Source organism: Carassius carassius, chromosome 12, assembly GCF_963082965.1.
Source record: "Carassius carassius chromosome 12, fCarCar2.1, whole genome shotgun sequence".
NCBI classification, from domain to species: domain Eukaryota; kingdom Metazoa; phylum Chordata; class Actinopteri; order Cypriniformes; family Cyprinidae; genus Carassius; species Carassius carassius.
Window position 1 is genome coordinate 4387752 of NC_081766.1, and position 23021 is coordinate 4410772.

General features: G+C 35.4%; 2 protein-coding genes across 2 annotated transcripts in view; both read right to left on the minus strand.

Moving 5' to 3' along the window:
- Positions 1–7034, minus strand: part of LOC132154530 (semaphorin-6B-like) — a 104205-nt gene extending 97171 nt beyond the window's left edge. Inside the window, exon 1 of the mRNA XM_059563119.1 lies at positions 6362–7034. The gene's annotated coding sequence lies outside the window, so the exon portion shown is untranslated. The remainder of the gene's footprint in view (positions 1–6361) is intronic.
- A 7810-nt stretch (positions 7035–14844) lies between these two features.
- LOC132154551 (alpha/beta hydrolase domain-containing protein 17A-like) lies at positions 14845–21922 on the minus strand. Its single transcript, XM_059563163.1, has 5 exons — positions 21729–21922; positions 20576–20998; positions 19634–19828; positions 19344–19523; positions 14845–15742 (listed from the first exon to the last, which is right to left on the minus strand). Exons 2-5 carry the CDS (start codon positions 20971–20973, stop codon positions 15523–15525), a joined length of 993 nt encoding a protein of 330 aa, XP_059419146.1. The 5' UTR covers positions 20974–20998; positions 21729–21922; the 3' UTR covers positions 14845–15522.
- Between the last annotated feature and the right edge of the window lie 1099 nt (positions 21923–23021).

Consider the following 23021-nt stretch of genomic DNA (forward strand, 5'->3'; position numbering starts at 1 on the left):
TCATCTCCTGTGTTAATAGACTGTCATATAACCCACACATCTAAAAAATAAAAAATAAAAATCTTAATTCAAGATATAGTAAGATGTGTGCTATGAGAATGGTTTTCTTACGCCATTGGTAAATAGTAAATGTAGTAAAATATGCTTAAAACAATGAAGTGAAAAAATACATTTGATTTAAGATTTATTATTTATTTATTTTTTAAGAAACTGATTCTTATATTCAGCAAAGAGATATTGTATCAAATGTATCAAAAGAGTCTGTAAAAATGTCTGTAACGTTTTAAATGATTTCTATTTCTTTTGCACTTTCTCTTCATCAAGGGATCCTGAAAAAAAATATAAGGCAGCATTACTGTTTTCAATGTTGATAAGAAATGTTTATTGAGCAGCAAATCAGCATATTAGAAGGATTTCTGAAGGATCATGTGACACTGAAGACTGGAGAAATTATGCTGAAAGATCAGCTTCGCATCACAGGAATTGTTCTAAATGGTCATAATATTCCACAATATTACGTTTTTACTGTATTTTTGATCAAATAAATGCAACCTTGGTGAGCAAAAGAAACTTCTATCAAAAATCTTGCCAACCAAGTTTTGCACATCAGTTTATTCTTTTTCCTGTATTTCTCACATTATTTTACACAATTTTGCTAAAGTAAATGTATATGTTTTTTAAAGAGATAGTTCATCCAAAAATAACAATTCTGTCATCATTTACTCCCCTTCATATGGTTCCAAAACTGAACATAATTCTTTTATGAACACATAAAAATTTTCTATCAAAGTTAATTATCTAATAACGTTCACAGCAGATACAAAGATGTGTCTGTGTCTGAGCAGCTTGTTAGCTCGCATTCAGCTCATTGTTAGCGCCACAGATGACTCAAGGTGACCCATGTGAACTTTCAAACAGCACGTTGAGATAATTGAAGTCCTCTCAACTGTGCTGGCGAGTAGGATACTGTTTTAAGAACATCAGTTGGATGTGAAGCGCCTCACTGGACACAAGCGTGCATGTACTGTGAGTTTTGAGGAAGAATACAAAGCTGTGGAACAAGGGACACTTTACTTGCCTAAATTCTTGTCAGGGAAAATATTGCTGCCTTGCAGTTAACCAATTGTGATATTTCAAGAAAGTAGAGAGAACAGTGAAGTCTCAGTGAGGATCAATAAACTGTCAGATGAATTTTCTCTAAATGTATCGGATGCTCTCCCATAATGCTGTATCTTTAACTGTGACTAGTCTTTCAATACTTAATGATTTAATATCAGTCCATTCTTGGGCAAAACAAACTGGATTCGAAAGCAAGAGTTTCTAAGATATAACTAGCATAGAACAGAAAATAGTTTTACTTTATTTTTACTTAAAAAATACTGAAGTGTTCAGAGGAAGAAAGCTATGAACTGAAATAAAAAAGAAAAACGTCTTTAATAATGATATTACTTCTGCTATACAGCAATGAGATTAAATGGAGAGCAGTTGGAGACTTCAAACTGTAATACTGAAGTTTTCAGGAGGAATATATTCACATATGGCATTTCTTTAATATATTGTTTGCTTCTCCAGGAAAGCATTGAGAATGTCTCTATCTACTTATCTACAGTTCTTCCTTCTGTGTAATACATTTTGACGTTTGTGTCAGATTCATGTTTATTCATGCTTTTAAGGCCACTCACAGAACATTTCACTTTGAAAGTGATGTGAAATGTGCATTATTTATTCATTTTAATTTTTTTAATACCATTTCAGCAGCAAGGCTATATATTTACAAACAACGTAAATAACATAAACAGCACGAACAATGTAAATAATTTTTTTTCATAAAATATAAGGTTAATATAAAACAAAAAATCTAAAACATTAATTCAATCCTTTTTTTTTTACATCAGTTAAACATAATAAAAACATAGTAAACCTCGTCTATTTACTTAAAAATACTGTGCTGTCCATTAAAATGTTGACAAGGAAGGTATGATGTTAATTCTTTACTGTTCAATAAATAAAAAATTTAAGATAAAAAAACAAATATTCTTATTGCAAAATATGCAAGCAGTATATATACTGTAAAAAATATTTTTTTAATAGAGGTTACAAGTTATAATTAATACAAAGATTATTGATGTTTGTTTTATAAGAAAAAAGACTATTTCACTCATTCTACTTCAAAATGTTTAATCTAATGCAATACTTGGTGTTATATTTATTAATATTTTTTGTATTTAATTGTAAAATCTACTAGCAATTTCTCAGTAAATGCTATTTCTATAAAAAAAAATGTCAGTGTGATTTTGCAGAAATGTCTTGTTTTTGTCCCCCTATGGGAAAAATAATATAGTATTGGACTATTGGATATAAACTATCAAAAGAGATCATTAACCAATAAAACCATCAAATTCATCAAGTCTTCTAAAATGAAATAATAATATCTCATCTCATCTTTTTTTACCGGTACATCTTTCACAAAGCTATTAAGACCTTAATGACACATAACTGAGAACTCAGTTAAGTCTCCAGGGTGATGAAAGAGCAATAAAAATACATCCTCCGGCTGAGTTACACACACAAACACAGATGCACACACATCCGAATAACACCTTGAGCTCTAAATCTTCCCTTATTGTTGAAAGACGAGAGCAATCCTTCGGTCCGTGGACCACGAAAGGGAACAAGGCTGGTCGTCACACGCAACAAGTTGCAGACAACAGCGAGACGTCACCCTTGGTCACTCGAGCCTACGGTGCAGGAGCAGGATGAGGGCCTCCTCGGCGCTGCCGCACCCTAGTGATGGGTGCTCAGTCCCTGGGAGAGACAGGAAGGGAGGACTATGTGTCTTAACCCCAACAGACACCTGCTATTTTTGTGCTGCACCTGCCTGGCTGGCCTGCTGCGCTGCTGACTGTGTGCACTGCAGAGATAACAGGGAGGCTATTCACAGCTAGTCATTCAGAGAGAGTCAAGCCCTGTCTCACTTTCTATGTGTGTGTTTGTGTGTGTGTGCGTCATACTCTCTCACACACATCGAGACTAGCTCTGTTGCTCTGTTTGCCCTCCATTTCTGTCCAACAATCACACAGACACAACTCTCATACAAATGCACTATCAATCCTTCTCAAGCAATTCCGGCTCAATCCATGTATCTTTACGTCTTTATTTGCACGCACACACTCACTCACTCACTCACTCACACACACACACACACATTCAGTCTATCTGCTTCAGAATGCGGCCAGCTGATCTAGGAAAAAGAAGCTTTTTTTTTGTTATAATTTCCAGTTTTTTGTATAACAAAAAAGTTGTTATTTACCATGCACTGTATTCAAACAAAAACATTTTAGCTCACATCATCTTTACAACATACAGCAAGTGTACGTTTCCACTGTTCTCTGTAGATGTTATCGTCTATCTAAACATTCTGTTCTTCCCTGCACGTCTCCAGACTGTCCTTACACATGATTTATTTTTCAAAGTCCTGGAACCTATGGGTAAAAATAAATAAATAATGTAAATTTTGCAGTGCCTAAGAGGGCAAAGACAGCACGTCAGCAAAAAGAAAATCAAGGGCCAGTTACAGGCCAGCTCGTTTTTACAACATCTTGATGTAGGACGATTCTGTCTTTCTCAGGAAGATACTAGCACATGGAGAGACATGTTGGTTTTCCTTCAGGTCCTCTTTGTCATTTCAGCCATCATGAGGATATTGCATATAGCTGTTTTAGTCCTTTTTGAAGTACTAAATAATAATAATAATAATATTATTAATAATAATGTTTTTAAATAATATTATTAGCTATAAAAAAATATTTAATTTATTAACACCCCCACCAAAAAAAAAATATATATATATATATAGTACCATTCCAAAATAGTAAATAATGATTTATTGTAATGTTTGTTATCAATTGTAATGTATTAAAAATCAATAACCTTTGTTATAGCAATTTTTAATTTAGAACTATGCTATTGCTCATTCTTTAAACAAAATACATAATTCAGTTCATTGTTAATTTATAACTTAAAAATGTTGAATATGTGATAACAAAGAAAATTGCATTAAAAGTCTTGTTTAATAAAATAAAATAAAATAAAATATTTTTTAGCCCAAAAAACACTCCAAATAGTGTTAACTTATTAAAAAACGGATTTTGAAAGCTTCTTTACACATTTTCAGTGTATAATATGGTATTACCTTATGACAGCCTCACTATACCATGGTACACCATAAAAGCATTTTAAAGTTTGTTCCTATTAAGTTTACCTTATAAATGGCTGGTTTTCCTTGGAAACAAGGGAAGCAGTTCCTATTAACTAAGCTTATAAATTATGCAAAACTACTAACAAACCCACACAGACAATCAACATATGCAGAACACAAAGCACAAAAGACAAATTTAGGTGATGACTGCATTTCAGTATTGCATGTGTATCCCAAAGCACATGGTGAACCAATCCTCTAAGCCAATATATGAAAGCGTTGTCTTCAGAAACACTGTTGACATGTGAAACGTGCTTTACATAAGCCTGGCACTGGAGAGGTTTGTTTATTAGTAAGAGCCGCAGAATTATAAAGCATCAGCAGGCCTGGAGTGTGCATGCATTCACAACAATAGAGCGATGAAGCAATGAAAGCCATGATGACGCAACCGATCACTCACACCACACTTGAGCGAATTACAAACTAAACAATTTTGCAAGATACTGTATGGATCTTGCATGCATTACCTATGAGACATGCTCCTGAAAACAAACCATGAAAAAGGTTTTAAAAAATCCCTAAAAACAAACTACACCCGGTTAAAATTCCTAAAGTTATGTAAACAGAATTCCATCATTAGTTCAAAGCAATTCTGGATTCTAATTGGTATTTTCTTGCAGTAACAGTACTGTGCAAAAATAGCCCACTAGTAGTTTCACCAACAAAAATGGTTTTAAGTCAGTTATTTCTATCTTTTGCTGTAGTGTGTCAGTAGTAAATATTAGTTTACATTTTCAAACATTATTTTTGCCATTAACTGTAATAATCTAGTGAGATTTTTGTTTGCACGAGAAGTCTGACAGCAGTCAGTGCTCCACACAGAGATCTGATCTGATCATCATCAGTTTGTCTGGAGTAACATGAAGAAACAGAACAAACTGAGACAGACTCAATCCAGAAGAACTGTGGCAATGTCTCCAAGACACTTCAAGAAACCTGCAAAGCTACAGTACTGTGCAAAGTTTCAGGCACGTGTATAAAAATACAGTGAAGTGAGGATGCCATCAAAAATAATGCCATAAATAGATTTTATTAATTAACTTCTGTTAACTAAATTAAATCAACATTTGGTGTGACCACACTATGTGTTAAAAAAAGCTTTTGTCCTAGGTGCACTTGCACTTTTTTTCAGGTAGCTTTGCAGGTAGGTTTCTTGAAGTGTCTTGGAGACATTGCCACAGTTCTTCTGGATTGAGTCTGTCTCAGTTTGTTCTGTTTCTTCATGTTACTCCAGTCAGACTGATGATGATCAGATCAGATCAGATCTTTGTGTGGAGCACTGGCTGCTGTCAGACTCCTCGTGCTAACAAAAATCTCACTGGATTATTAAAATTAATGGCAAAACAATGTTTGGAAATGTAAACTGATATTTACTACTGACACACTACAATAAAAGATAGAAATAACTGACTTATATATATATATATATATATATATATATTCAGTATATGTTTTTCTTTGGCTAGACCAATGCCTTCATCAAAAGAAATGTAAGCAAAATAAAATCTAACAATCTCTTAGCTTCCATGTGATTGCCCAATAGTAAAGCATTATTCCACTACAATAAGTACAGCTTTCATACACAACAGACATGTTTAATCCCAAAGAAAATCTGGAGGAATTTAAGTTTATTCAGTTGGATTTGATTATTAAAGATTCTTACTGGATCCAAATGTTAATGCTATATTTAATAGATATCCTGTTCCTTCAGGATTTTATGAATAGGGTGGATGTATTGATGAACCTTCTTCGAGACCAAATGTGCATCATGGTCAGAAACTAACAATGGCTCAAGACAAAAACATGCCTGTAAAAGTGACAAAGAGCTGCATATATTTATAGTCTGGGGTAAAAATAAAAAATAAACTTAATTCATCCTCTGTTTTTGCATTTTATGGATCATTCCTAATATTTTAGACCAGTATTTATGGTTTTAGCGCCTTTGCTGAGCTAATATTAAATGTGTGTAATTAAATCAGCAAATAAAAACAAAATGCGTCTGAAATTAATTTCCTTAACAATAACAATAATTAAACAATCAACAACAAAAAGATAATTTCTTACTCTATAGATCTATAACTAATATATGACTGGGCGCCTCACCTGGTAAGTTGGATGTCGTTTAAATCCTCAAGGTGATGCGTTCCTTCTTGGCGCAGGATGCGGGACAAAGCTGGTAATTTCACCTGCCTCTCATCCAAAGCGATCACGCGCACCGGGGTGACATATCGGTCCGACACGGGCGTCTTTGAGCGGGTCCGGTGCGCACCGGGCGTTTATAGCGCAGTAGATCCGCGTTCTCCCACCCGCTCACACAGACACAATGTCCCTTTCGCGACGGAATCTGTCGGGATCCGGTGTGCGGGACGCCGCTGCTATAATTCGGTGAGGATACAACGGGTAGGTGTGGTTGGGTGAACGGACGGAGACAGACAACCGTGGCACGGGTCCAAAAGAGCAGCCCTGCGTTAAGACGCGCAGCACAGTGTTTGTGTCAACCCACTGAAAGCTTTTCAAATGCTGAAGATTCACGTGCATATTAATATATCAATCTGAGGGCCCTTAAATGGTTTGGGAGATGATTAATAATGCCATTCATCCTCCTGCAGTCTGGAGCGAAGCGTCTTTCCAGAGGTTCCTTTGGCGATGCTCAGGAATCAGTCTGTGCTTTCTGCAGTCGTATAAACTGATATTTACATCCACTGGTGAGACGCCGAGCGCTGCGTACACACGAGCTTCATCCGCGCGCTTCAGACTGAGGCACATAACCGTCCAAGAGGGGGGATGGATCTCTCTCTCTTTCCCTCACAAACACGCACACACACACACACACACACACAGTTAGGCAACGTACACACAGTACACACAGACAGATAATTAGATTTAATTAATATCTCAATGGTTTCTTCTATAGATTAAGATATGGAGAAAAATAGAGATAATAGTTTCTCCCCTAAGAAAAAACAACCTATTAATTTCATGCGTCCTCTGAGATTCATTGGAGACCTCAACAATGCCTCAAACTAACAATATTCAATACTATATACATCTCAATATGAACTGACATATTTCTCATCAAATTGGCTCAAGACCAAATGATCAGATCCCACATTAATTCCATGAATGTTTGGTTTGCGCCTTATTTGGTTTCAGGAGAAATATGCGAGACAAAGTCAATGTATCCCACTTCTTTAAGTCTTCTGGGATGTGAAAGATCAACCTCTAAGCAATATGATTTTTAATAGCTCGAGAGCACCCCCTTAGATTTCTATTGCTATAAAATAAAGCTAATTATGATTAAACTCTTTAAAAATGTATTATAATTCGATTTTAAAAAGTCATTCTCTGGTATGAGAATCTAGTTCTCGTTTTCATCCATATAGTGATCTAAAGAAGATGAAAAATTACATCAAGAGCCTTAAGAATCCTACAGAGTGAAAAATGGTTTCTTGGAGGATTCCTGGCTGGTCTTAAAGAGACGGTTTACCAAAAAAATTTAAATGATCTTATCATTTACCCATCTTCACGTCGTTCCAAACCTGTATGACTTATTTCTTTTCTGTGGAAAAAAAAGAAGATAATATTTTGAAAAATGTCTTAGTCTTTGTAAATGTTTTTTCTCCATACAATGGAAGTCAGTAGGCACTAATGTTGCTTGGTTCACAGTGTTTTTCTGCTTTTGTTCTCCACATAAAAAAGAAGTGCAGTTTCACAGACTTTAAAGGTAGAATCCTTACTACATAAGCTAATATTTTTTAAAATATAAACATTATGTACAGTATGTTTTGGTCTATAGAAGTTGCATGTGACTAATGCACAGGGACGAAACATACTCCAGGACATGTGTCTGGGTAACTTTTATTATTTAATTTCAGTTTATTTAAAGCAAGAATCCCCACCACCGCGTGGACAACAATAGATAATGCTTTGGACCATCTGTGTTTGGTTTTTGACTGCCGCACCTGCTGAAGCAACAAAAGACATCAACAGACTAAAGCAGTTAATAAACATAAAATACTCTGTCATTGTGATCTCACTTTAAACACAGGTCACGACAGACCGGTTCAGCAGTGACCTATTTATCTACAAATATGTCATTTAACCAGGATTCCACCAATCTTTTTGGAAGAGTTCACTGAAAAATATTTACATTTAAAAATATTTTACATCTAATATTTTTACACAAAACATATTTTTTTCTAAATATAAAGTTTAAAAGAATAGCATTTATTTGAAATAAAAAAAAAACTTTTCTAAGAATATAAATGTCTATACAGTCTCTTTTGATCAATTTACTGCTTTCATCCTGAATAAAAGTATTAACAGTTTGAAGAATAACTCAGATTTTACATATCTAAACAAAACTTATATAACAATACAATTAATATAATATAATAGCTTTACCTTTAATTTGTTGCTTTTCTCTTTCTGTCACAAGCACAGAACAGATTTTCCAGATGGATTCTCGATGTGTGGGATTTTTGCTTCAGAGTCTGATATATTCGCAAGTACGATGTGACTCATGAAAGTTTAAAACGCACTCAAAAGACTACAAATGCACTGAACCACAGGATCAAAAGCACATGCATGCATTTCTCAAGGGTTGTTCACATCAAATAGCAATGCTTAAATCAGACAAATTAGCAAATTAGTAACACTCAGTGCTTGTACTCCTTAAATAAATAATAAAAAAGTTGTTTCAGTTGTAGAAAAAAAGGCCCTTTGCAAGTGTGCAATGCAAATAGTTTTAGGCCTGAAAACAAGACTCTGAAAGCCCAGTTTCCTCGATATCCCCCAAAGAAACTGCGATCAAAGAGAAAAAAGAGAGAGAGGAGAACACTTTTTAGTAATATTCCTGTTTGGCAGGTTTTCATCACCCTTGCTTCTGTTGCTGAGGAGATGAGCATCAGGAAACCATTATGGTGATACTTTTAGGCAAGCATTGAAACAGATGCTGCTTTGATATGGAACAGGGGGAAAGTATACGATTCTAACATCTACAAATTGGACACAGGTCAGTGGCAAATCGCTCCAGAAAGTGTTTTTAGCACAGACCCTGCTAAATTGAAAAATCTATGTGCGAAAACTCTGAAAATGTGGCAGATCACCACAAAAGCCAGCAGGCCATACCACAACACTGTAGCAATTAAAATGTATGCCAGTAAAATGAACTCTGTCCACAGCTCTCAAATCTTATTTGAAGGTTTAGAAATATAGTGCATTATGTCACTTGCTCACCAATGGATGCCATGTAGTGAATAGGTGCCGTCAGAATAAGAGTCCAAACAGCTGTTAAAAATATCACAATAATCTACATCACTCTAGTCCAACAATTAACATCTTGTGAAGAGAAATGATGCATGCTCGTAAGAAACAAATCCATCATCAAGGCGTTTTAACTTTAAACTGTCACTTCTGGCCAAAATATGAATCCATAAGATCCTTAAATCAAAAAGTCCATCCACTGTTGTCCTCTCATAAGACAATTCACCAGCATATTCATTGAGAACTGTTTTTGCTTGTAACTGGCATTTGATCTGTGCATATTTCTCCCCTGATTTAGACGAGACAACTTTTTCACTGCAGAAACCAATATTATCCATAGCAGACTTATATTTAGCTTGAAGGAACAGTTTGAACACAGTTTGTTAAAAACATCTTAATAATGGTTTTGTTTTTTACAAACATGTAGCTTTTCACTTCACAAGACATTAACTGATGGACTGGAGTGGTGTGCATTACTTGTGGATTATTGCAATGTTTTTATCAGCTGTTTGGACTCTCATTCTGACGGCACCCATTCACTGCAGAGGATCCACTGGTGAGCAAGTGATGCAATGCAAAATTTCTCCAAATCTGTTGATGTCACACTTAAGATAAGAAATTAGATTTAGGAGCCACAGCAGAGGAGATTATTTAAATGGATTATTATTAAATGGACTGTTACAGAATTCATTTGAATCCCTTGAACCTTAAATGCAATAAATAAATAAATAATGCCTTTAAAACAGGTCCATAATAATTTCACTCCAAACGCAAACATTTGAGCTGCTTTGGATAAAAGCGTCTTCTAAATAATGCTGAATTAATGTAAACTCACATCTCTTTGAGCCTGTTGCTGTGTCGAGCTGGTAAGGATGAACAAACAAACAAACAAAGCAATCAGACACAAAACCACATTTTGTGAGGATCAGCTTGCACATCGTTGACTCTGCACCTCAAGCTGGGAAAAACTCCAAGCTGGAGCTTTGAACAGATTTTATTTTAAAGGAGCCATTTAATCAAATTACTTTTTATCTTTAACAGCCTCAAACCATTTTAATAGGTAATGCTACGGAGCGGGTAAAAATAGACCCGTATATTACTGTATCCCTGGAGATGGCACTGAAAATCACAAACAGGTTTACTGACTGTGGGCTGCGAGCGGTGTGCAGAGACAGCAGTGCTGCATCGTTCTGAAGAAAGAGGGACTCTGCCATCTAGTGAGCTGATTTTGACAAGGGTGAAAGCGCTCATAATGTGTCTGATGTTGATTCCTAGATGGTCTTTGCTTTAGGAATATTATTCCAAAGCATGAAAGCCAGCAACAAGTTTTATATAGGTTATATATATATATATATATATATATAACAACGATAAAGTTATCATCATGATATAAAATCAGTTAAAGGAAAAAGCTCAGTCTATCAACCCATGTTCAACCATTCTGAGATTACTGGCACCAATTAAAAAAAGTGTTGTCTATGGACAAGGGTCTAAATTATTTTAAGTCTGATTAAATATTGTAAAATAAATGCTACTTTTGTGAACATCTCATTTGCAAGTCAAAAATACGACTGAAACTTTACAGTTTTCCTTTATTTCTCAACCACAGTACATCACATCTTCCAGCTAAAAAGAAAACATTATGCAAAACACACACACCTTACATCATAAGAGGACACACCATACCCTCTCTATACAGACGTGTACCTGGAAATATACAGTCATTTTCTTGCAAATCTTGGTACAGATATGCGACTTAGTGTGAAATACAACAAATTAGCTTTACATCGCTATTCAAAATTGTGAGTCGGCATAGAGCATTTTAGAGTTCTCAGATAAGGTTGTGCTGTTACTGAAAGTAAGCAAACCCTTCAAATAATCACCATAATCATCATCAGGTTTGTGTGAGTCTGACAGAGAAAGTACTCTATCCAGTTCTCACAAAGGTTTGACATTATTGCTCAGTAGTTCAGTGATGTGAATACTAACCCTTTTCATTAGAGCTCTAAAAAGCAAATGAAATCAAAATCAACATCCTAACAGTTTTATATATTAGGCTAATGTGAACTATATTGAAATCTTAAAAAGTCATAATATACACTGAAAATCACACGCTATAATTAGTCCATTTTCTTTTCATATCTTATTGATTACATGCATACTATACTGTAAGTGGCACACCACCTGCTTTAACAAAAGTTTGCTATGCTGTTTATCACACAGATGTCAACAAGAAAATATATTTTTCCTGCTGTCTGTGGTTCCTAAGATCAATGTAAAGCAGGTTTAGTTTTACTGGCAGGATTTGAGAGACAAATATGCAGTGTGTTATCAGCCAAAGGAAAGAAGAAAAAAACCTCAAATGTTCCTGAGTACACACTGATTTCTACAAGTGTTGGGGTATTAAATTTCAGTCATAAAAACAGTCTTAAGAACTACAGATGTCATGATAAAAAAAGACTTTAGGGGATGCATAGCAAACTAGATGTTAAAGAGGTTGCAATGTCCTTTTAAGGAGATAGTTCAACTAAAAAATGAAAAATCGTATCATTTACTCTCACTCATGGTATTACAAACACATCTAACGTCTTAATTGAAGAATTTCTGAGCTGATTTGATAAAGTGGAAGTATATATTGACAAAAAAACAAAAACATACAATTAATGCATCATAACCATAAGCCACCCAGTTGATAAATGCATTATAAATACTCAATTTAAAGAAATACACACGCAAAAAAAAAGAGATATATAAATGATATCATAATTGAAATTTTTTCTCATGTCATTCCAAACTTGTATGACTTTCTTCCGTGGAATGTAAAAGAAGATATTTTAGTTCCTATTGACTCGTATTGTTTGGGCAAAAAATACAATGAAAGTCAAAACAGTTTTATTTAAATATCTTCTTTTGTGTTCTACGATGAAAGAAAGTCCTACAAGTTTGAAATAACACAAGAGTGAGTAAATGATGACAGATTTTCATTTTTGAATGGTTATTCACCAATTATTCATCTTCTCTGAACTTGACAGCTTTTGGGCACTATATCCTTTCACTGTATGGAACAAGAGAAGCTTATAATATTCAGAAACGATCCTTTGATGGTCTTACAGAATTTAATTTTGGGTGAACTATCACTCTAAGTCAAAAATGTCCAGACTGCAAAGACAGGCCTATCCTCTTAAAAATGGCTCTAAAACAGTGAAAGGTTTGTTCATATAGCAAAGACTTGTCAACCTTATAAAAAATAGATCTGGAAGTTCGTGTTATATATCCATTGACCACATAAGAGCGAGGCTTGTTTGCGAGAGAAAAGGCTGCTATAAATAGCTCAATATACAAACTTGCGATTCGAAATAGCAAAAACGACAGTAATTTGATTTGATGACCTGGCATGCGGTAATATATAAAAAAGAAAGGTCACTGTTCTTGATCTCGCAGACATAAACACAGACAAGAGGTCAGCAGTGGATGGAGGTCATGACCCCATTCTGAAGGGCTCAGAAAACTGTCAATCACACACCAGTCTGGGGTCGACTCGGGCGGCAGAGTTCATTTACGCATCATTACATCAAGCTAAGAGAACTGAATGCAGAAAGAACATGTGATGTTTTGGGGGTGGTGTGAGGTTTCCTGTCATTCAGGGGCTCACAGTGGGCAAAATCACGTCTATTAACCTCCACCACAATTCAGAGTGTGGGGAGAAAGTGGAAAAAAGGACCACAAATCTAAATATTTACAAATTGAAATGCCAACTACTTCATCGTGATACATGCGTCACAATTCAATACACTGATGCATCACAATATCATATCAACTGGACCAGGGAAGAGTTTAATCTCTCCCGCAGGTTTTACTTCACTTTTGTCTTATAGAAGCAGCTCTGGTTTAGAGTTGTTGCTTATTTAGACAATCTGTTTCTTGTTAAAGTGATAAACAAAACGAATGAACATGTGAATAAGGATTATACAAGGATTAATGCAATAAGGTGAAAAAAAAAAAAAAAAAGTAATTCAACACTGTTCAAAAGTTTGGGTTGGTAAGATTTATGTTTTTTAAAGAAGTTTATTTTGAAACAGAAAATATTCTTATTTGATGATTGTTTTATATTGTTATTATTATTATTATTATCAAATGTTAAAAACAGTTGCATTCAATATCGTTGTGGAAACTGTGATACTTTTTTCAGGATACTTTGATGAATACAAAGTTTAAAACAATCAAAATCTATTTTTAATACAAATATTTTCTAACATTATGAATGCCTTACGGTTACTTTTATTCAATTTTAGTGCGCCCTGGCTTAAATTTTTTTATTTTTTTATCGTACAGATCCCAAACTTTTGAACGGCAGTGTGTTTGCATTTATCCATACTGTAACAACTATGGAAGCCGGTTTCCACCACTGAATATAAAAATAAAACAAGGTAATTGTGACTTTTTAATCTAACAATTCTGACACACAATTTCTTTTCTCAGAATTGCAATATAAACTTTTGCGAGTTCATATCATGCAATTCTGTCTTTAAAACACGCAATTGTGAGTTATAAAGTCAAAATTTTTTCTCACAATTCTGACTTTCTTTTTACCCTCACAATTGCGAGTTCATGTCGCAATTCTGACTTTTTTTCCCCCTCAGAATTGCAAGTCAAAGTCAAAATTGTGTGCCATCAACTCACAATCCGGAGAAATAGTCTTTATAACTCACAATTTTAACTTTTGCAAGTTCATATCAAAGTCAGAATTGTGAGAAAAAAAGTCAGATTTGTGAGATAAAATGTCGCAATTATATGGTTTTATTTTTTTATTTAGTGGCAGAAACGGGCTTCCATAATCAGCACATTTACCCACATCCTTAAAAACAGTGTTTTGGCCCCAAAGTCTTTTTTTTTTTTTTTTTTTTTTTTTTTTTTTTTTAAATCAAAGGTAAGCAAATGGAACAATGCTTTAAAAAAAGAAAAGAAATAAAAGTGAAGCATCTGGTAAACAAAACCTATTGAAACCTGCACTGCTAGTCAAAAGTTTGGACACATCTACTTTTTTTTTATTTTTTACATCACTATCATCCATTTTAGAATACTAGTGAAGTCATGAAAACTAGAAAATAATGCAAAATGAAGTCTGTCAAAAGTTCATAAATCAAAATGGTCTTACATCTGAGCTTCTTTGTCTAGATTCCAGCTCTGGACATTCAGTAATTTCATGAGCAGCATCCTCGGATGGTTTTTGAACAGTACTGAAGTTTACATGTCTACTGGACTATTGCTGGTTGCTTCACGATCTGATTTGACATAAAAAAAAAAAAAAAAAGAATATTAAGATTTTAATTTTCAAAAATGTCTTAAGTAGGCACAATCAATATGTGTCTACAAATTTCAAGCATTTAAGCAGAATACATCAAGGTTTTTAAGATCATGAAAAACAAACTCAGTGTCCAAAATTTTGACTGGTAATTCATCTCAAAAGAGCAGATAAGGTGGTTTCAATAAAAACATTCACACAAACACAGCAAATGGTCTAAAAAAGGTTAACACAAACACACACAAACACACACACACACACACATACACAATCTGTCCAGCAGAGAGTTCTTGTCTGAAATTGATAATGCTATATTTTAAAACAGACTGGTCATATGCTTACCCACAAGACCTTACAAAAGAAAAAGTACATAAACACCCAGGAGATAAGAGCTTCATAAAGAGATATTAGTCCTGTTCAAATGAGATTTCATTTTTGTCCTGGTCACATAAATCACAAGCCAAATCAACTGTGAGTGCGTCAGACGTACTGAGATCCTGAGACCGATGCTCACACATTCAGATCTTTTCGGTGTTAAGTCGAGGGGACTTCTCAGTAGAAAACTCAGCTAAAGGCTGATAGAGATGTGAAAGCTGAAAGTTTACAGAAGAAAAAACCCCCTCCAGAACCAGATTCGGTTTGCTTGCTTTCCATAAACGTCAACCATTTATAGACGCGAGCGCAACGAATGGTGCGTTTACTGTGCAGCCACTTCCTGGCTGATGAATCGGCGCAGGCGTTCCAGGTACTGGCTGTAGAGCTCGATGTCATTGTGCCCGGCTCCTTCCACCCACAACGGCTCCACGGCCTTTGGACAGCGCTCAAACAAGGCCAGACCATGAGAGAAATCAATGACTTCATCCTCTGTCCCGTGGATGATCAGCACTGGAGATGTGATTTTAGAAACCTTCTCAATGCTGAGAGAGCAGAAGACACAACAAAGAGCCATTAAAGAAACCATCCCCAAAATTATGCCACCATTTATTCTCCCCTATGTTGTTCAAAACCTGTTTGACTTTCTGTGGACCTTAAAAGAACATTTGGGAGAACAGACTGGTCTTTTTTCCAGGGCAGTTGTACTCACAGGTATTTGGCGCTTGCAGCCTTCAAGGCGGTCATAAAATAAACATCAAAGTAGTTTATACTCTAAGCATAATATTCTGAAATCATAGAGTAGTTTTGGGTAAGGAACAGACCAGTAGATTTGTCAAATATTGCTCTTTTACACTATAGTAGTACCAAAAGTTTGGTGTCTTTAAAGAGTTAGTTCACCCAAAAAGGAAAATTATGTCATTAATGACTCACCCTCATGTCGTTCCAAACCTGTAAGAACTCCATTTATCTTCGGAACACAGTTTAAGATATTTTAGATTTAGTCCGAGAGCTTTCAGTCCCTCCATTGAAAGTGTATGCACAGTATACTGTCCATGTCCAGAAAGGTAAGAAAAACATCATCAGAGTAGTTCATGTGACATCAGAGGGTCAGTTAGAAATTGTTGAAGCATCGAAAATACATTTTGGTCCAAAAATAGCAAAAACTACGACTTCATTCAGCATTGTCTTCTCTTCGGGTCTGTTGTGAGCACATTCAAGTGTTGTGATATCCGGTTTGCGAACGAATCATCTCGATGTAACCGGATCTTCTTGAACCAGTTCACCAAATCGCACGGAATCGTTTGAAACGGTTCGCGTCTCCAATACGCATTAATCTGCAAATGACTTAAGCTGTTAACTTTTTTAATGTGGCTGACACTCCCTCCGAGTTCAAACAAACCAATATCCCGGAGTAATTCATTTACTCAAACAGTACACTGACTGAACTGCTGTGAAGAGAGAACTGAAGTTGAACACCGAGCCGAGCCAGATAACGAACAAATGATTGACTCGTTCTTGAGTCAAGAACTGTTTCTGTCAGACGCGTCCGATTCGAGAACCAAGGAGCTGATGATACTGCGCATGTGTGATTCAGCGTGAAGCAGACTGACACACAGCGCGTCTGAACCGAACTGGTTCTTTTGGTGATTGATTCTGAACTAATTTTGTGCTAATGTTATGAGCGCGGGTAAACCGAAGGCTTGAATCAAGGGCAATCATCGCCAATGACGTCATTACGTCGAGCGCAAAAGAACCGGTGAACCATTTTCTTCAACCGGTTTATTGAATCTACCTGTCTGAAAGAACTGGTTCACGGACATGGACAGTATACTGTACACACACTTTCAATGGAGGGACAGAAAGCTCTCGGACTAGGGCTGCACGATGTGTCGTTTAAGCATCGATATCACGATGTACGGATTCACGATAGTCACATCGCAGGATGTGTGATGTAGGCTGTCATAGTTGATCCGTTATTCATTAACCGTACGGGCCAGCTGCTCCCCGACCCTTGACGAATGTGATTCGCTGATTAATTGCACAGCTTAACCATCATAGAGTGAAAGTTTATCATTTGCATGTGTTTTTAAGTCCTGTCAGTTTAACAGGGCGCATATAAGAACGAGCACAGAGAGAGAGAGAGAGAGAGAGAGAGAGAGAGAGAGAGAGAGAGAAAGTTTATCATTTGCATGTGTTTTTAAGTCCTGTCAGTTTAACAGGGCGCATATAAGAACGAGCACAGAGAGAGAGAGAGAGAGAGAGAGAGAGAGAGAGAGAGAGAGAGAGAGAGAGAGAGAGAGAGAGAGAGAGCCCCAGCTGTGCGCTCATGCTCACCTTCAAACAACACGAGCGCTGTCTTGCTCTCTCTCCCTCGCACATATTAATCAAAATCAATTGACATGATGGTGTCAAAAAAAAAAAAAAAAAAAACTATCCAGTGATGAAATGTTTTCTGTGTTGTCAAATCTTGTGCGAGATCTTAAACTTTCGCGAACTAATGATTCCTTTGAACCAATTCAATGAATGGTTTAAACAACTGACCTGTCCAACATTGAACTCACGAGACGTCTGAATTGGTGTATAAAAAAAAAATTCTGTAACACTTTACAATAATATTCTATTTATTAAACTATTTAACTATATTATTTACCATTTAATATTACTAAACTGCACTTCTACAACATTGCCTTCATTGTTGAAATCAAAAGTTGTACAGTATTTGTTAACATATTTATATGTTAACAGTATTTGTTATCGTTAATGTACTGTGAAGTAACATTACCAAACAATGAACAGCTGTGTTTTTATAAACTAAGATAAACAAAGATTCATAAATGTATTGCTCGTGGTAAGTTCATGTTAGTTAATATGTTAACAATTCAAACCATATCCTAAAGTTACAAACAAATAATTTACTCTAATTTAAATAATACTCTGATGTTTAAATCATTTAAAAGGAGAATGTAAGTGTGCTCACCCCATTTTTGTTTGTAAGAAAAAATTTGATTAGATTTCATATCGCAATATATATCGCAGAATAATAAAATATCGCAATGTTATTTTTTCCCAATATCGTGCAGCCCTATCTCGGACTAAATCTAAAATATCTTAAACTGTGTTCCGAAGATAAACGGAGGTCTCACGGGTTTGGAACGACATGAGGGCGAGTCATTAATGAGATAATTTTCCTTTTTGAGTGAACTAACCCTTTAAGACTTTTTAATGTTTCTGAAAGAAGTCTTGTATTTGATCAAAAATTCAAATACAAGTAAAAAATTATTTGAAATGTAAAAAAAACTGCTTCCGAAATCATTCTAATATGCTGATATTATGCTCAAGAAACATTTCTTATTATTAACAATGTTGAAAAAAAAAGACTTTTGTAAAACTTTTGTAAAAACTGAGACAGATATATTTTTAAAGATTTTTGGAAAGTTCAAAATACCAGCATTTATTTGAAATGGAAACCTTTGGTAACAATATGAATGTTTTACTGTCTATTTTAATCAATTTAATGCATAGTTTCTGTATTTAAAATCAATTTCTAAAAGTCCTACTTAGTACAAACCAACATCTAAACAGTAGTGTATTCCACAGAACACAAGTCATAGATAAATAGAACAACATGAGTGTGAATAAATGATGACAAAATCACAATTCTTTTCTTTTTTTTTGCTTATCTACCCCTTTAGTTAAAAAAGAGGTTATAAAATATTTTATTCACCAAACCAGTGTAAATAAATCTGGAAGATACCATAACTGTAGTATCCTGCAGTCAAAAAGCTAGTATCTTCATCAATGGCCATTTAAAAAGAGTATTCTGATTAAAAATTTGCGAGCAGTGCTAATTAAGCACAAATATTTCATATTATAGTAGATGCTTTACCACTGCAGAATTTCAGAGGTAAAGGGATTTACATACTTTACATGAGTATGATAAATGGAAACTTACTACTGAATGGATGAGCTATATTTCAAGACTTTGTCAAATAAATGACATACTGTAAGCACACCTAAATCAGCTGAGTTCAATATTAATGAATGACCATGAGCAGCCTATTGTTTTAATAAATCCTAATATTCTAAACAACTGTGTTAACATCTTTGTCATGTAAAAAAAAAAAAAATTCAGTGTTCACTGACTTTGGGAAGGCGTCAAAGCAGTATGTCTTCTTGGTGTCGGGGAACGCCACCCTCATTCCTGAGGTGAGGGGTGAGTGAAGTACCACAGCAGCACACTCATAACGGGACGCCAGGTCCACGGTGGGCACGGTACCAATGCTCTGACCATAAAGAATTATATTCTCAGGGCTGATCCCATACCTGAGACAACGGAGAAGTGATTTCACACATGAAATAAACACAAAACACACCTGTTTTCAATAGTGCACCAGTACAGCTGCATGCTATCTAGGCTCTGGATTCTGACATACCTTGAGCGCAAAGCGTGCCATGCAGCATCTATGTCTGCATACAGATTCTTCTCTGAGGGCTTCCCTGTACTGACCCCATAACCAGAGTAATCATAAGAGAAGATGTTGCAGTTGATACGAGTGCCCAGCCCGATGTAGAAGCTGCTCATCTGACCGAGATCCACAGCGTTACCGTGAGAAAAGAGCACAGTGTACCTGTAGTTCACAAAACAGGAATGGATTTAGAGGACTGGCTTTAAAATGGATTGTAAGATACCATGCATATCAGAACATTGCAAAATAATAACATTTCTGGATTAAAGGGACAGATTAAAGGGAACGCTGGTTCCTGCGTCAGCAGCATCACACACATGCATCGTGGTACTCTCGGGAACGCATGGCAGAGACTGACACGGAACAGAAGAAATTGTTAAATAAAGTCATAGTTTTTGTTTTCATTGCACACAAAAGTATTCTTGTAGCTTCATAAAATTAAAGTTGAACCACTGATGCCACATGGACTATTTTCACAATGTCCTTACTACCTTTCTGGGCCTTGAATGTGGTAGTTGCATGCACTGCACTGTCTATGGAGAGTCAGAAAGCGCTCAGATTTGAATCTTTGTTTGTCATGTGTTATAATGTATTATAACCATGGTTATAATTATTCATGAGATCATACAATGCATTATACGGTGCATTACAAGACATAACTCATGGAATAAAACTACTTCTATAAAGCATTATATATATATATATATATATATAAATTAAGGCAAAAATAGTTGAAATGATCCCAATGATAGTGTTCCTCTGTGTTATTATCATTATAGTTGTGGTGTGAACTTAATCTTTATCATTATAGTTATTGTTCCTTGTCTGAATAGGCCTCTACAGGCTTGGGTGAGAAGACTAACACTAAAGAATGCTTTACATTAACATCTTAAGCTGATCCTTCCTCACCTTGCGGATGGGGAACAGCGGATGTACATGCATCCCACTCTGTTTCCACGGCTGGAGTGAGTGAGAAAGACCTCGGTTCCGTCCAGCTCTCTCTGGGAGTACTGGAACTCTGCTCGCTCAGAGAGGTGCAGCTTCCATCGGCCTTCTCCACTCCTGTCAACAAAACTACCCCCACCACCACCTGCTCCTTCTCCGCCACCGCCTCCTCCACCTCCGCCCAAACGGGAGCGCAAACCTGAAGCTCCAAGGTTAGAGGTCACAGGTGAGGTGGACTCCAGGTCTGGCAGAAGAGTGTAGGTGGGCTCTGGGGGCAGGAATGCCAGCTTCGCTGCAATCCGGCTCGGACAAGGCGGGCAACAGAACAAGCCACACAAGTCGCTGATGGATAAGCCGTTCATTTTCTTCTACTGGAAATTAGAGATCCTGTGAAAGATTGCACGGGTTTAATTATCATATTTCAACATCATTCTCATAAGCCAATGCCAACAAAGCAATCCAGCCAAGTGAGAATGTCATTTAATGTTAAGGAGGGCTGACATTTAGATTAAAGGGAAATGTTGATTTGGTCATTGCAAGACAGCGTGATTAACCTTTAGAGACATTTTAACAGGGCACAGAAATCAAAGCTACATTCGGGTCTGTCACTACAGCAAGGCTGTCAGGAGAGCTGCCCACATAATCACAAAACTAGATCACAGATCACATCTAAGCATTTAACTTAATCATGCATTAATTCAGAAAACAATTATCTATGCCAGTGGTTTTGCCTATGCATTAAAAATCTTAATTTAAAAACAAAAAATATACATCCACTAGTGATCTCAGACTGACATTTGGATCTTTGGGCAAAAATATACATTCCATGGAAACACGAAACTAATTAAATAAAATAAAATAAGAAATATGATTAACATACATTTAAATGCTAGACAGATATGCATTAGTTGCACTGTATGGTGCAATATACAATGCAATATTGAATAATATAAAATTCAGAAAATATACACAATATTTGCACAATATACGAAAATACATTCACTGCACGGGTGTATTTTAAATTGCATATCATATGCATCCAAATGATTTAGAAACTAGATATTATTAGTTAGCATTAGCATGATTTTTGGCCACATAAATCAAAGACGTCACTTACCAAAAAGGGTTTAGAAATACAAAACGGGCTTTGGCTAGCAACAGATGCAGTAAATGCTAACAGTTTGATCCGTATTTATTGGAAACAGTCAGTAGGATGCCGAACATCTTGCTGATTGTTGCAGGAATCAGGCCGGCATTAGCAGCCAACGCTGATGTTTTCATCTGTCGGGCAAAAACCGAAGGCAGTGCCGGATGTGCTGCATTTCACAATAAAAGCCCGTTTACCGGAAACGTTTGCTATGAAAAATACAGTTCACTTCACAGATAAAATATTTAAATAAAATATTTAAAAATAGTAATTTAATTACTAATGCGTGAAAATATAACAAATAATAAAACTAATTAAATATTATTATTAAATACTTATTAAACGACATTTGCTTTATTGCCAAATGTTTATATTAACGTGTATGATCTTGTAATCACAAATAGTTTATTATATTATACGTTTTCATTTTTGGGGATCATCCATGGACAAATAAATAATTCATCATCATTCTGTGATGCGTGAGAAGAAAAAGACACAATCACACTTTCGCTACACATTTTGTTTATGCCTTTAACTAAAATAAATAAACAAAAAAGTTAAGATGGACCTTTGTTGTAGGCCTTTCTAAATTACTTCCTTGTCTACTATACGTCTCTGTACTGTTACAGATACTGCATTATACATACATTTATAACCAGATATGAAATACAGTCAGAGTGACTTTTCTCACTTAAGGGAATTATTCTCTAATTTTTATTTCCAAGACAGAACTGAACTGTTTGCTTCTCAACACTACATTTGTTCAAATACTCAGATTGTCAAATTTAATCACAACATATGTCTATATTAATGTGAGATTAAGCTTAAAAAATATATTTTTTTGTCTAAGACTTTGTTTTAATAGGACCTATTCAATTCATCTTCAGATGTGACAGAAATAAATATAAGATCATCCACCAATAGAAAAGTATTTTACATTGAAGTAGAGATGTATATATTTAACTGCATTATAACCAGGTTTACATTTTACATCTTTATATGACAGTTCAAGTTAGATATATTTAAATAATGTATATTCACAAAGTTTTAAATTATTTTATAATGGGGCTTCTCTCAAAATACTACTGTGCACTCATATTCATCTTGAGTAGCAAATGTTATAATGTGTCAAATGTGTATTTAGATGCATTTCTGTAATGTGGTTTATTGGGCTATTAATTACTGATATTTCCCACAAATGTTGGTTGAGCCTTAATAAGGATTCAGGACCCACAGAGTCCTTGAATCACATTTTATCAGCAT

Excerpts from the sequence above, each read along its gene's own strand:
- LOC132154551 (XM_059563163.1), bottom strand. The coding sequence starts at position 20,973 with ATGAACGGCTTATCCATCAGCGACTTGTGTGGCTTGTTCTGTTGCCCG. Across the intron at positions 19,829-20,575 it reads CGCTGTTCCCCATCCGCAAG|GTACACTGTGCTCTTTTCTC; the intron begins GTGAGGAAGGAT and ends TGTGAACTACAG. Across the intron at positions 15,743-19,343 it reads TGCTTTGACGCCTTCCCAAA|CATTGAGAAGGTTTCTAAAA; the intron begins GTCAGTGAACAC and ends CTGCTCTCTCAG.